This window comes from Pagrus pagrus (assembly GCF_965226575.1).
Source record: "Pagrus pagrus genome assembly, chromosome: 4".
Lineage (NCBI taxonomy): Eukaryota > Metazoa > Chordata > Actinopteri > Spariformes > Sparidae > Pagrus > Pagrus pagrus.
In genome coordinates, this window is record NC_140188.1 from 14,854,411 (window position 1) to 14,870,003 (window position 15,593).

General features: G+C 43.5%; 2 protein-coding genes across 2 annotated transcripts; one reads left to right on the forward strand and one right to left on the reverse strand.

Annotated features, from left to right (window-relative positions):
• Positions 1-848: 848 nt before the first annotated feature.
• On the forward strand, positions 849-10,263 carry slc1a5 (solute carrier family 1 member 5). The gene is made up of 8 exons (XM_084351909.1): positions 849-1,584; positions 5,780-5,822; positions 5,940-6,002; positions 6,405-6,571; positions 6,686-6,919; positions 7,097-7,291; positions 7,392-7,526; positions 7,663-10,263. The coding sequence occupies exons 1-8, from the start codon at positions 1,064-1,066 to the stop codon at positions 7,886-7,888; spliced, it is 1,584 nt and encodes a 527-aa protein (XP_084208035.1). The 5' UTR covers positions 849-1,063; the 3' UTR covers positions 7,889-10,263.
• A 637-nt stretch (positions 10,264-10,900) lies between these two features.
• On the reverse strand, positions 10,901-14,560 carry fkrp (fukutin related protein). The gene is made up of 2 exons (XM_084352051.1): positions 14,181-14,560; positions 10,901-13,971 (listed from the first exon to the last, which is right to left on the reverse strand). Exon 2 carries the CDS (start codon positions 13,852-13,854, stop codon positions 12,256-12,258), a length of 1,599 nt encoding a protein of 532 aa, XP_084208177.1. The 5' UTR covers positions 13,855-13,971; positions 14,181-14,560; the 3' UTR covers positions 10,901-12,255.
• Positions 14,561-15,593: the final 1,033 nt, after the last annotated feature.

Consider the following 15,593-nt stretch of genomic DNA (forward strand, 5'->3'; position numbering starts at 1 on the left):
GTTGGAGTAAACATGTGTGTAACACTGTGATCCTGCACTCGCACTGAAGTCACATAGTGCAGAAACAAGTGATGGGGGATGGAGTGGCTGAGACAGAGACGCCATTCACCCTGTTACAAGATATTGGACCATCAACATGATTTAGAAGCTGTTATTTTAAGGTAAAAAGTTAGACAATGTTGCTTTAAGGCACCAAAAAATAGCTATAAAACTCATTACGTCATAACAATGTTATGCGTTGAAAATTTGTACGTTGAAGTAAACATGTGTGTAACGCTGTGATCCTACCCTCTCACTGAAGTCACATAGTGCAGAAACATGTGATGGGGAGGCGGAGTGGCTGAGACAGAGACACCATTCAGCCTATTACAAGACACTGAACCATCAACATGAATTGAAGCTGTTATTTTAAGGTATAAAGTTACATGTTGTTTTAAGACACCAAAAAATAGCTACAATGGCGAAACATTTGTCAGAAAAGAACTTTTTAAACAACGTAAAAAAAGAACTTTGTCTTCTGACCCCAGATTTACAAATAAAGTCTGCCACAATAAAGCTGAAAGACATTTGCCTAAAAAGAACAGACCTAAAAAGCCATCTGGACATAAAATTTAACTAACAAAGCCTTCCTTTAATGGTCCACATGTCCCCTAAATCTTTCTTTCTTTCCCTGAAATTCTTCCTCATATAAGGTTCCTAACTACACTACAATTAATTAGGTTATGTAACATCAACAGACAATCTTGTGGCAATAGTGAGTGTCAATATATTTAGAATGGAATGCGTCCTAAAAAACATCTGGTTAGTAATTGACAGCTGCCATATCCCTGTCACGTCCTACATCTACATTGACCACGCCCAGTCATACGTCACACGTTGGGGGTTGCCTTTGAGTACATAGAGATAAGTAGGATACACCACGGTGGCACCAGACGCACTGCACATCACAGTGAAGGAGGAAGTCAGGCTGTACTTTTAACATTACAAGATACTTCCGCCACACTACTTTTTAGTAGTACTTGAGCTTTGAGGGATAACATCAGGGTAACTTCCTACGGGCACTATGGCTGAGAAGATGGACATAGAGGAGGGGAAGGCATCCAACGGCGAGCCGCTGACCAACGGACTGGGCAGCCCCAAGAGTAGCGACCCGGAGCCGCTGGCCCAGCGGGTCAAGAGGATCGTGATGGCCAACTTACTGGTGATCCTCACAGTAGCAGGGGTCATCATTGGGGTTTTTATTGGACTCGGTGTGCGCAACGTGGAGCTCACCAAGACCCAAATCATCTACATCGGCTTCCCGGGCGAGATCCTCATCCGGCTGCTGAAGATGATCATCATCCCCCTGGTCGTCTGCAGTCTGGTGTCCGGGGCTGCCAGCATTGACCCGAAAGCCCTGGGGAAGCTCGGCGGCTGGGCCATGCTCTTCTTCTTGGTCACCACGCTGATCGCGTCGTCCATCGGGGTCGTGATGGCTTTCATCCTCACCCCAGGGTCGGTGGCAACCAAACCGAAGGTGGCGGGCATGGGCGACGACGTGCCTGTCCCGAAAGAAGTGATAGACTCCTTTTTAGATTTGATCAGGTGAGTGAATATCTAACAACACTACATCCTCTGAGCCTATAAACCCTTAAAATTAAGTTAAATTGAGTTGTGCAGTTGTGTATGAGTGTAACTGTCCATCAACGCCTCCCCGCGGTCACAAGCTAGCTAGGTATCAAAACTTGCGGCAACGTTTCTCGTAGTTTTGTAGAAGCTACCAGTAAAAGGCACAGGACCCTCTTTACCTTTTTGTCTATCCACCGAACTTTATTTGAGATACAGAGTCTAACCAAACTAGACGTCTAGCTTAACTTCCCTCCAAGGTGTGTGCGCTCGTCGTGGTGTAACGTAACGACAATAAGCAGTTGCATCAGCCCGTATTAGAGGGTTAACTCCCCGGGGCTCAGCGCCAGGTGTCACGGACTGCTCATTGGCACGACCACGGTCCGTTTTTACAATAGTCTTTAGGATAGGAACAGTAATTTCGATGTATTTACAATATATAGCAGACACGTGTATAACCACATAGGAAGTCTTCAACCATAAGACAGACATGTGCTCTTGTAGGGACAGCCCCGTTTGCAGAAACTAACACTAGCTAAAGTAACTCTGTGCTCAAAGCTACTGTAGCTTATAGAGTTCAGACATGTGGAAATGTGGTCTCACTGTTGTCTGAAAGATGGCCGAGAGCCCTCTCTCCTGCACCCGGTGACCTTTTCTGCACTGCAGAGTGTAACCTAATGACTACAAAACCTGTATGGTTGAGCAAGCAGCACTTGCTTTTTAAACCAACGTGTCACATTCACGGGACGTTCACGGGACATGTGCCACCTCATCTACTTGAGGTGCAAAAGGAGGCATCAGTGAACCAACACTTGACTCAGAGACTGAAATAGCAAGATGTCAAAACCTTCTGACACATGATCATACGCGGGATTTAAAGTAACACATCTTGCACAACAGGCAAGAGGTATTGTTGTTCCTTCTTTTACACATCTCCTGTTTTGGCACCCAAAATGGGAAGAGCCCAGATGGCATTGTCTGTCTGAGCCGATCAGTAGATAAGTTTACTGAGGAGTTAAAGGTGCACCGTGTAGTTTGTAGGGGAAGACATTTCAATCATACACAAGCTCTCTTTGTTTTCATGACTTAGTAAAGTAAACAAACGAACCCACCTTAAAGAACAACACATTGCCACTCACTACAGTGCATAGTGTGATAGCCTGGGCTTGTGATGTTATCGCTTACAGAGATCACACTGGACTGTATTCAGCGTCAACAGCGTCCTCTGAGTTTTAATGTGATCTCTACGACAATCAATCACCAGCTCTTTTGATGCCTTCAAACAGAGGAGCACTTGAGTTGAGTACTTTAAGTTTCACATTAACATGAAGTCTCTCTTCACATGCAGTCATGATACATTTGCAACCCGACTGCATAGCTTTGGTTAGTATGGACACTCTCTGGCGCGTTCAGTGCCGCTCGCCCCATGAATTATGGAATTGTGCGCTACAGAAGCCAAGAGTTTTCCACCCTCCCTCCTCCTCCTCCTCCTCTTCCTCTTCCTCTTCCTCCTCCTCCTCTTCCAGCGGTGGGACCTAGCTGTGGCACCACCTCCATTAAAATAGCTCCTGCTGCCCAGAACTGGATTAGACATGCAAGAGAAGTGGGGCAAAACTTAAACAATCACAGATTAACATTGTTACCCTGCTTTATGTCAGAGAGCATTACCTAAGAGTATCTTGAAAAACACAATGGTTTGGTTTATGAAACTCTGATAGGCTGGGAAGCATTTTGTCTGACTCTGTTCGTGGGATCCCATAACGAAGACCTTTTTAATATGTCAAGGATCAGTGCAATAGTCTATCTTATGTAAAATAGTCTTCCTGAATGCACCATTGTGATTTTTTTTACTGTAGCTTCCAGCTGTTTGAAAAGAGAAAACCTAAGCACATGTGCACACACACTGTTGCACATTATCGTAATAGGACGGCAGGCAAACCCTGTGCCTCTCATTAGAGCGAGCCCTCTCCGTGGGTGTCCTGGTTAGTTTTGACAACAAAGACAGTGGGAGACTTCGACTGAAGAGCTGTTCATCAAAGTGTGAAAAATGGCCTGGTCATTGTTCGTAGACACACACATGCTTACAGTAGTGGCCACATGTCTGCCTAAGGGTGTGTATGTGTGTGTGGAGCCACTTCTACACATCCACGTTGACATTCCTTATCGCTTGCTTCTTGTTTGTTTTCTCACTAAAAAAACGTACAGTCTACATTCACAGGTGGTGGCTATCAGTCAGTGCAAGCATAACCTGTGAATTTATTGACCACGTACACTGTTTGCCTTGAGCTACAGCAAAGCAGTGACATTGAATACAGATTGCGTGGCACACAGTATGCCTCAGAAGTTCACATTTTGCCTGTTTTGATACATATTTTTGCCCCTTCTTTATCCTTCTTTTAGTAGATTTCTGGCACAGCTAAGACACAGTATAAAAGATTTCAGTTTTATAAAAACATCTGTAAACATTAGGTTATGTGCTAGCTCCTTTAGACGACTTGTTTTTTATTCATAAAAACAGCATTATAAGAGTATCTTGGGGTGTTTTTTTTTTTTCTCTTTTACAAAAGCTACTTACGTTTAAGACTTCTCATATATTAATGGCTCAATATGAACAAAATGGGAGCAAGTGTAAGTCCATTATTCATCCATTCATCTGCTCCATCAAGCATCTACGATTACTGTAATTAGGTCAAACTTAAACATTTACTATTCCACGTAGGCCTGCTCGAGGTGTTCCCGGGGTTGTCAGATCCGGCAGGTGTAACCAGATGCCGGGAGGACGTCAGAGCAGTTTACCTCAAACAATCAGCATAAAAGAAACACACCCACCTGACGGCGCGTGACAGCACCGTGTTTCAATTGTTGTCATACCATTCTATTTAGTATCTGTGGTGGTGCAAATTATCAAGTTTATTTACGTAGCCAGAAATCAAATGTTTGTCAGAGGATTTTATAACCTTCTCTCAATACCGGTAAATGAAAAACTGCACAAAAACTGAAATGAATATAATATTTAAACAGATTAGTGACCATACTATATATTAAGCTTAGCATGCTCATGGATAATAACAAGTCTAGTGTTGACTTAACTTTCAAAAGGGATGTGACAGGTGCTTCCTGAGTGAGACAAAAATGCAGGACAGGAGGAAGTGACACTTTTGCCAGTGTGGTTGTCAGTAAATGCCTGCAAGAATGTGGGTGTGTGTTGTACCTGTGCCACTAATGAAGAAAAGTAGCCACAACCAAGAACAAGGAAGCAGACCCCCTCAGGTTTCGGCTCCGTGGTATTAACTCTGTGTCATAGTAAAATATTTGAATATTCAAATAACGGCTTGAAAGCCTGGAAGCCTTTTTGTCATGGCTCTTTGTAGCACAACCAGAAATCAGCTTGTGATCCAGATGCACGCCGCCATGTCACACAGTCACATGACATTTAATCCTGATGCACTGTGTTCTAATGAGAGGGAATGAATGGCTGCAAAGAGATTGTGAAGTTAATGCCTTATTACTCTAAGTCCATTACAGACAGCTGAGTAAAGGGTTATTGGGAACACATGAGTTTTTATGAGATCTTGAGAGATTTAATATGCAGTTCGACCTATGTACCAACATGTGTGTGTATGTACTTAGTAAGTAGAGAATGAATTAACACAAGAGCAATCAGAAATGGGGGGCTGAGTGGGGAAAAAAGGAGATTAATAGTTAAATTCTCTCAGCTATTTTCCACATGATCAACCTTGTGATCCCATCAGACATCCAGAGGGTATAACTGCTTCTCTTCAACACCACTGCTGATAGACCTCAGTAAAATGGAAGTATTTTTGTAAAATTACGGTAGAGGTATAAAGTAACACTGTGGCCCAGGGCTGCTTTGCAGTGTAATTTCAACTTATCTATGTGGTGTGCAATCAGTTCAGACTCAAGAGGCCAGTTTATGGCTTCTCAGTGTGCAGTGTTAGCTTGTAGCAAATGTGACCTGGTGCTGTGTGTCCATTTGTATACGTGGTCGGTCAGGGTTGTTCTTATACTGCTGGGAAAGACACAAACAAAGCCGGGGCACTTGTTTTGTGTTCAGCGCTTCAGTTCCCAAACACGTCATTACACGGCCACATCTTTCTTCATTGAACTTTCCCATGACATCTGGTTGAACTGTTGTTTTTTTCCCTCCCCACAGAAACATCTTTCCCTCCAACCTGGTGTCTGCTGCCTTTCGATCAGTAAGTACTGCATCCCGGTTCTATAAGTTAGCATAATTATTATTCAAATTGTCTAAAGGAAATATTTAGATAAACCCATCTAATCCTAAAAAAACCCACTTTTTTTTCACCACCCAGTATGCAACCGGCTACAGGAACATTACGAAGAATGGCACAGATGGAATCCCCACAGAGGAGAAGGTGAGCAAAGTGAATTGTTGTCCACATAATCTAGGGCTTTTCCAGGCACATGTGCCGGATTTATTTGGTTTGAGCCCAGCACAGCCAGATTTTGCATCTCCATTACAACAAGGCTATCTGCTTGAAGGTTTGTCTTTTTAACTAATGATGTGCTAGTCTTCAGTGGAAGAACGTTTAAAAGCAGTGGCGAGTGGTCAAAGCTTACAGAAGTCAACTCAATCAAACTTGTAATGGAAACGCAAATCAGCATGGCACAGTTGGACTTGCTGCGGCCAAAAGTGCCAATGAAAAAGCCCTAAAAATAGACCACATGTGCGCTACAGAACGTAAGGACACTATCTTTTTTGTTGTGACTCAAGTGTGGATCCGTGTTTTTCATCGTTGTCTGTATGTTTCTCAAAGATTCCCATTGGAACAGACCAGGACGGCATGAATATCCTGGGTCTGGTTGTGTTTGCCATTGTGTTTGGCGTGGCTTTGAGGAAGCTGGGAGAGGAGGGGGAGATCCTCATCAAGTTCTTCAACTCCTTCAACGAGGCCACCATGGTACTGGTGTCCTGGATCATGTGGTAAGAAAGACCTGCATGTATCTGGGTTAGGCGGGATTCGAATAAAATTGGTATGGAGCAGTACGAGAGGCTCTTTCTTATTTTATGTTGTGTAACATTCCTGTCTCTCTACAGGTACGCCCCTCTTGGTATCATGTTCCTCGTAGCTGGCAAGATTGTTGAGATGGACAATGTTGGCGCATTGTTTGCCAGTTTGGGAAAATACATCGCCTGCTGTATCATCGGACATGCCATCCATGGCGTTCTTGTGCTGCCCGCCATCTACTTCATCATCACAAGGAAAAACCCATACACCTTCCTCTGGGGGATATTCACAGCTCTGGCAACGGCCTTCGGAACAAGCTCCAGGTAACACTAACGCACACACACACACAGACACACACTTGTTTGTTCTACCTGGTCGTAAAATATCAAATACGGAGGCTCTCCTGTTCTTAAGTGCACACACTTTTCTCTCTACAAACACACATGCACATACCTTTCATCTTCATACACTCACACATCCCTCTATTCCTTGTTACCTAGCTCTGCCACTCTGCCCCTGATGATGAAGTGCGTGGAGGAAAATAACGGCGTATCCAAGCACATCAGCCGTTTCATTCTGCCCATTGGTGCGACGGTCAACATGGACGGAGCTGCTCTATTCCAGTGTGTGGCTGCTGTTTTCATCGCTCAGCTGAACAACACTTCTCTAAACTTCATCCAAGTCGTTACCATCCTGTAAGCCCTAAATTATAATTTAATGTTTGCAGACATCAGTGTGATATCCTATCTGCTCTAGTGGTATCTAACTGCATCATCTTCCATCCTAATGTGCTAGTGTGACAGCTACAGCGTCCAGTGTTGGAGCAGCAGGTATACCTGCTGGTGGTGTGTTGACCCTCGCCATCATCCTGGAGGCAGTCGGACTGCCCACCAATGACATCTCCCTCATCCTGGCTGTTGACTGGCTTGTGTGAGTACAAAACCTGATTTTGTTTTTTTGACATATAGAGCATCGAGTTCCCTGACGTGTGCTCTTCCGCAATGTCACGTGATGCCTAAATTGAGGCAGTTTGTTAAATTCTTTTCCATCCTTTCTCTGTCTTCAGCGACCGTACTTGCACAATACTGAATGTCGAGGGCGATGCCTTTGGAGCCGGACTCCTGCAGTTCTTCGTGGACCGCCAGGCCAAACGAGAAGAGGGAACAGAGCTCAGCGATGTCAGGTTGGAGGACCCATCAGTCCCTGCCCCCGAGAGCTCGCCGCTCATTGCGCATCGAGGAAATAAGGACAGCGAAGAAGCCACTAGAGTTCTGTCAGAGTCCGTCATGTAATCAAGCTGCTGACATTATCAGTGACCCTCTCACTTATTTGACACTCCTGCAAGCTGAAACCTGAGGTCCAGGCCCCCTTTTCCTTTTTTTAAAAAAATCCTGCCCTGAAGAAACTGGTAAAAGGAGAGACGATGAACATGCACACTATACAATGCAAAAACAAGCTCTCTGAAAAGTCCTCAACCCTTTTCTGGGCACAAGGGGGGAAATTCTAAATTCAAAAATCTTATGCACAGTGAGTTTTTGTTTCCTTTTGAGTGATAAACACTTTAGTCTGGCCACTGTGCAGACTCGAGACTAATGTTGGTTACAGTTGGTCAGTCCTCATCAACTTTAAAGTCAGAATTTGATCATGTGGCTAAGTTAAACCAGGTGTTCATCAGTCACAACTAAATTCCACCCACTGCAGCATTAAAAGGCTGGACCTACTGACCCTCTGCAATATGTCAGATCTAATGTTACAAATGGAAGAAATGTTACTGGTATTAGAGCAATGATAAATGGAAGTTACATTGATGTATCTTTTAGCATCCTGTTATCAATTTGTAAACTTCTCCCACAACCTGCAGTAAAATCAAGTCTGACTTTAAAAGTTGATGAAGACCACCAAACGGCTTGCTGCAAAGTTTTCTATTCTCCATCTGGAATCCGTTACCTTCAAAATGTTTTTTTACTCTCACTGTTTTAATTGTTCTTGTGTTTTGTGTTCTACTTTGTCGGATATTTTTGTACATGATCGTGGCCACTTTCATGCAGATTCCCTCTAATATATAAAAACTGCAAGTCTTGCATATGATTTGTCATATGTAAAGCATACACTAGTTAAGTGTCATATACTCTGCATGAAAATGGCTGTGATAATGTATGTATGACAAAAAGCACAAACATTTGTTGTTTTTATAGTTGTTTTTAAAGGGGCGTAAGACATTTATCAGTCATTGTGTCTGTGGTTACTCCATGCCATGAATGATGCCTTAGACAACCTGTGCTAAAGGCTGTTTTTCTGCTCTGAAGCACACCAAATGAAAGAATATTCACAATAACCTCCCAAAGCTGAATGAAGGAACTTTTTCTCTCAAGGATTCTTTATGTCAACATGCATGGACAGACTGACCTCCGAGCATTAATGCCTCCTCATATGGACCTGCGATGACAGGCAACATATCCTCAGGTTTAACTATGGCTTGAATACTGTCAGACCAAAAATCACAGACCCAGCAAACAGGAGGGAGACCATTGAACTCTTGAAAACAAAGAATGACTTTTTTTTAATGTTATAGCCCACATTTTACTCTGCTGCTGCTCTGTGTAGATCCTAGCATCTCAGCAAGGCACAAATGGGTTTTAAAGCACAGTACGTGACAAGAAGGACAGTCTGTTGATGTTATGTAAAGTGTGGTGTGGCTACATGTGATGTGTAAGTAACAGTGCTTCCACTACAAGGATGTCTCTACATCGTCAGAATAGCAGTAGTGGACTGCCGGTTTGTTTCGACTGTTGAGGCCTGCACACCTAAAGGACTTCAGTGAAAGTAAGCGTGTCTCAACTTAAACCTATTAATGTTTTGGCTGTGACTGCCATGGACATGAAAAGCTAGTAACATAGGCTTTTGGCCTTCTTGTATGTCATTGGCGATGCCTCGAATAATTGTTCTAATTCATATTTATTTCCCTTATCAAAATCCAAAGAGTTAAGCCAATATTTTACATATAAATACATTGTTTTCTTGTGCAGTCTGGCGGTGGGCATTTAAGAAACTTCTAGACTTGAGTCTTTTGACGATGTGTGCTGTCGCAGTAATGTCATGAGTCTATGAGTGATATTGTCTATTTTCAAATACATCATACGGTATGCAACACAGCATGCGTGTGCATGTACGATATCTTTTTCATCCATGCTGTCTTGTAAACGTTCAAAGCTCTACCAACATTTGGGACATTTACTACTGCTGTTATATACAAAATGTAATCAACATTTTTGATCAGTGCTCCCCAAGTCTATATTATTTATCAGCTTTATTTGTACGAGTTTTGCAGTCCTTCCAAAGAAGTCATCGCAGGTCTGGAGTCTCGTCACATCTGCAATCTTAATTGTCATGAGAGACTGCTAAAACATTAGCCATCGCCTCCAAATATAGTTAATGTGCTTGAGTTTCTACTTAATGCCTTTTTGGTGGAAAGTTGTGAAGATGCTAACATTCCTTTCTGAGATCTTTCACCATATGGATGTCTGTCAGGTTCAATCATAGTGTCTATGTTGTGTGTATTCACGATAGTTGTAATGATTTTATTACAATGGGGCTATGTTTCAAAGAAATTTCTAGATTACAGTCTGAATATACTGTCTTTAAACAATAAAAATCCTTTTTTTATGAATTGCCTGTGTCTCTTGGATGTTTGTTACAACCTTCTGTGTATTTAAACCCTTCATGCAGTCAGGAAGTTACGAAACATGTGTGCGAACACCACAGCTACATATGTTACAGTGAGTCATCTCCATATGCCATGAGGGGAGACATATTTAGAGTTAGGATCCTTTAGGTTTTTGCCAAAAATAACCACAAATGACCTCTCAGTGGTATAGATGCCTGTCTAATTACCAGGCCGTGTATGAGCAATGCTGGAAATTCATTAGTAAACCAGTAAGAAATACCGTATGTGCAGCATCAACAGGTGAAAGACTGTTATTGTTCTATACAGAATAGCTTCTGATTGAGTAGGATTAGAAAACTACATTGCTGGACTAGTCTAACGAATAAGAGAGCTGCATTCCTGTGCTTTTACATTCCTGTCTGTCCCGTCATAAAATCCTCAACCCCCTGGGCTCCCGCCATATGGCTGAAATACTCCCATAGCTGTTGACAGAGCAGAGAACACAAGTTAGTGCAGATGCTTGTTAAGTTGCGCCACCTAGTGTTCAAAAAGAATTGCCACAACATTTGTACATTTACTGCACTTAACAACAGATTGACTAAAAGTCCTAAAAAGTAAATGTATAAAACAAACACATTCATATGTTACAACTCCTTTATTTTAACAGCTCATGAATCCGAGTGACCTTGATACATCACACACAAGTAACAACACGAGAGGACACACGTCACACCCAGAGAGGCTGTGTGCAACTTCTCTTTTTAAATATTTTCTGTAAATAATCTACTGAATTGAAATTCAGTTTCAGTCAATACATAATTGAGCTACGGGTTAATATTGATTTACAGATTCAGTCAACATTGGATGTTTTTAAGTGAATACCACGGTCTGATAGAGCAGGGTTTCATCATCCTCATATGCCAAAAACAACGGGATGAATGACGGTGTGTTTCTCATTTCACCACATGGAAAGTAAATCCTCATTCTACAGCTGGCGTCGAAACATTCATTCACAAACTGTGCAAAAATAAAAGAATCAGTGCAAATCAATGCAACGCAGTCAAGACAAGAAATTCATAAAACACCTGTTAGGGCAAAACCACTTATTTTTTAAATAATTCTGTACAAAACCTTAAATCCTGCTTAAGATAGTGTACATTGTAGCTTTTAAAGGAGACATAATATGCTTTTTTGTTTTTAGCTTTCCATCAGTATTCTGTATAAGTTTTTGTGCATGTAAAATGCCTTGAAAGTTAAAAAAGCCTGACGTCCACACAAAAAGAAGCTCCTTTCTCCCACAGCAAACAGTGCTCCTGAAATGCCTCGTCAGTAGCCCCACCTCTAATTCTATGACTTTGTGACATCACGCTTTGTCACCATGTCACGCATTTGCTTAAATTATGTTTAACATCTACTTTGGCGTGTACAAATTAATTTAGCAAAACTGCTTTGTTGATGTTAGTGGTGCTGGCTCAGGTGTGTGCGAGCTGACCAATCAGAGCAGACTGGGTATTCGGGAGGGGGGGCCTTAAAGAGACAGGATCTAAAAGTGTGTTTTCAGACAGAGGGGGGATACAGTGCTGCAGCACTGGACAGTTTGAGGAAACTGATGTGTTTTTTTGAGCCTGAAAGCATGTAAACTTATTCTAGTAGTAACGTTGAGTTAAAATCAAGAACCTGTAAATGAGCAGAATATGTCTCCTTCAACAAGAAAGCAATATAAGTATAATTTAGAAGTATTACTATCTTTGCAGCAGTCATATTCATACTTTACAGTACACATACAGATTGGGTACACCATGTAGTAAAACCAGTCTTTGACTCTTTAAAGTATGCCTGATGTAAACGCACTAGAGTATGGATTTTGGTAAAATGCAGTCCTTTTGGCACCTTTCAGTTTCCAGGCATCATCTGTTAGGCTGTTTTTTGAGCTGAGGCAAGATATTCTGTGTTGTAAACAAATACAGTTCATCCTAAGAGAGTCTCTATCATCTCTCATAATTTGCTTCTGTCCAACCTCTTTTTTGCAGGGTTGGGATACTGAGGGTTCTCAACAACACCCTCTCCGAACTTGAGCTCTAAGAAGGCTCGATGGTTGTTGGGGCCGTAGGCAGAGATGCCAGCGAAGGACATGGGCACCAGCGGCTGCAGGAAGTGCTCCGGGAACTCAACGTCTTGCTTGTGCTCAGTCCATGTGTCTTTGGTCATGACGCCGTTACGTGGATAGAATGGCCACAGGTCGACATGCAGATGGTTGGCCTCGCTGTACTGGACTCTGTAGAAATCACCTTCCACTGCGCGCTCCCAGACATAGCCGTTAGCATCCACGAGAGAGCCTGAGTCCAGGTTCTTCAGGTGATCGCAGTTGGGTACGTCCTCCAGGTAGATGCCCAGGTCCACATCGTAATCCCATGGGATGATGTCCTGGTGGCGGACGGCGCCCAGCAGAGTCCCCCCCTCTAGCCAATAGCGCACACCTGAGGTCTCAAGGATGTTGATAACATACTTGGTGGTTTCCCTGAGAGCTCGCAGACAGCAGGGAGGCGTCCAGCGATCCAGATAGAGGTAGTCCGGCGTGTCATCCTGCACAGTGCCGAAGCAGCGAGGCGTCTCTTTACTGCAGCCAAACCACTGCTCCCTCCCATCAGGCTGCAGGAGGCGCTTCAGACCAAAGCTCCTCATGAGCTTCCCGGTGGCCTCCTTCAGTCGAGTATCGGCCTTCCACTGGTTGTGAGCGGAGCTGAAGAGGGGGCGGTGGTTTGCGGAGAAACAGGGGCTCTCCAGCAGCTTGACCTTCCAGCCTCTCAAGGCGGTCTGGACGAAGAGTGAGGAGAAGAGGGGTCGTCCCAGAGGGACAGAGAGGTTAAAAAGATCCTCAGTGCGAATGAGGACAACTGCATCTCCATGTAAAGCCGTGCACACGCTCCCGCTGCTCCCAGACGCAGCCGGCGAGTAGGTGGCCGTCCACTCTCTGAGGTTCACCCGCAGGTGGAGGCACTGCACGGCAGATCGAGCCAGCACGGGTGCAGCTACCAGCCTCACGGGCCCTCCACCCTCACCTTCCAACTCCCTGATCAGCCTCTCAATAGCCCGAGGTTGCTCCAACTCCACCCCATCAGTCACCAGCAGCACAAACTCTGTCTGAACGTGGAACTCTGGCCTGTGAGCTTGCGGGGGCTGGTCCGGGGAGGGGGAGAGCACCAGAAGACGAGCCCCTTCCGGAAGCACCAAGGGAGGGTACGGAGAGGTGTCCGCCACGGCCAGGAAGGGAAGCTCAGGTCTCTGGCGGAGGAAAGAAGTAGCAACATCCCCAACATAGTTCTCAAAGTTCTCAAACTCCCGAAGAAGAACAGTCACACGTGGGCCACGGCCGTGTCCCTCCCCTCCGACTACTCCAGGCTCACCTCCAGCTCCTACAAGTGCCCCCAGGCCTCCCCCTAGACCGGAGGCCGGTAGGGCAGACCTCCTCGTGCCCCTGCCCAGTTCCTTCCTCTTCTCCATCATTTGCTGCTGGGCTCGGGACACATAGTAGAGGATGAGGAGGTTGAGGATGATGGCGGCAGTTAACAGGCCCTGGCAGAGACTGATCCGCATGGCAAGGGATTTATACTTTCCAGTTTCTCGCAGGAGAAAAATTAAAGGTTCAGTTAAGATCGGTGGATCTTAGGTCCCCATTGGAGTGATAGTAGAGGAATGAGAGTTGGAGACAACCTGTGAAACACAGAAAAAAAGAGTGATGCAGTGATTGTGTTGCTGCCCCCTATATACTTATATGCACATTATAACTGGATAATATCAAACTTACATGCATACTTTAAATGTAAAACTGGGAGGGCTGTAGCTTCATGCAATCTTTCTTTAAAAATATAAAATATGGCTGCAATGCCAATCAGGCTGTGAAATTCATGACCACAACTTACCTTCATTTGGATGAATCTTATTTTATTCATTATCAGATCATTTCCAGCCCATTACATCATGTTATCAGCAGCCCATTTAAGCCCATTAACCTTGTTGTACTATATCTGGTTTTCATGGTGGTCCATCTCAGCCAGCTGTGGTAGCAGTGGAGCAAACCTGGCTGGATCGGTAGCAGCAAACACACACATGAATCTGCACTGTTAGCTAATGTTTGCGCGGTTGTGAATGAGATCGAGTCTCCGACATTTTGAGGAGAAATCCACAACTAAGTTCACACAGATCGCGTCAGTATGTTTCATTAGTATGTAGCTTCACACAAGCTCAACCATTAAAACCAAGCGCACGAATTTACCATTAAGCTATCACGCTTGCAGCCCGTGTGTTGCCCGCAGCAACAACAGAAAGACTTCCGGTTCGTATCCTTCAGAATAAAAGTGCCGTTTTAAGAAACGTAAACAAGATTTTCTGACAAAAACTGAACCAGCTATATATCATAATACTATTGCTGGACTAAGTCTATTCTTATATAAAAACACATGGATATATATCGGTATATATTTAGAAAAACAAAAGCCTCAGCTCTTTAATGTCAACTGAACAATGTTATCATTTTAAGACATGTACACCGAGCTGAACAGCTTTATGGCTGTTCACCTATTCTTTTTCTGCTCAAATTACATGTGAAAAATGTATCAAAAACATTTAAAAACATAAAACATCTGAGGAATATGCCATAAAATTTCACACTTGGACAGACTATAAATGTCTCGACGCAGGGATGCCAAAAGGACCCAATGGGAAATCTTCAACCAGCATCTGCATAGCTTTAATTTATTTATTTATTTTTAGATTTGATGATGAATGTTCCAGGCTTTGCAATATGATGTGGACAATAACAATGTATATGAATAAATACTTTTTGTTTATAGATGGTTATTCATTACTTTGAAGCCCCCTCTCCTATTCAATTTCAATAAATCTAGCTTACCATTAATGTCAATGTTGTTTAAAAAATGGATAACTATAGCCTATCTAAGCTCATGTTCATCAAGTCCAGTTTATTATAGATCTGCGACAACACTGCACTTTTGGCTTGCAACAAAAATACACTGTGTGTAAAAATGTGATATAGACCTTACACTTCCTTACAGCTGTGTTGGGCCTACGTCACAAAATCACAGTCGACCAGTGTTGAGGAGATTCTTGATTGTCCAAACCGGAAACGAAATAATGGATAATGTCGGCTCACTTCACAGTCCTCAAACATCCATGCTCACAAAATGGCAGGAAACGAGCTCCCCTAGCGACATGTTCATTGTGTATTACATCAAACATGGACCTTTATTTGTCACCCACAGTGGGCATTTCCAACAGCAAACACAAGGAGGAGGAAACAGCTCCGGGATTTACAA

What these genes read in the sequence shown, in the direction of transcription:
- slc1a5 (XM_084351909.1), top strand. Translation starts at nt 1,064, where the DNA reads ATGGCTGAGAAGATGGACATAGAGGAGGGGAAGGCATCCAACGGCGAG. An exon ending in TCCTTTTTAGATTTGATCAG is followed by an intron (nt 1,585 to 5,779) that starts GTGAGTGAATAT and finishes CCCTCCCCACAG; the next exon opens with AAACATCTTTCCCTCCAACC. An exon ending in TGTCTGCTGCCTTTCGATCA is followed by an intron (nt 5,823 to 5,939) that starts GTAAGTACTGCA and finishes TTCACCACCCAG; the next exon opens with TATGCAACCGGCTACAGGAA.
- fkrp (XM_084352051.1), bottom strand. Translation starts at nt 13,854, where the DNA reads ATGCGGATCAGTCTCTGCCAGGGCCTGTTAACTGCCGCCATCATCCTC.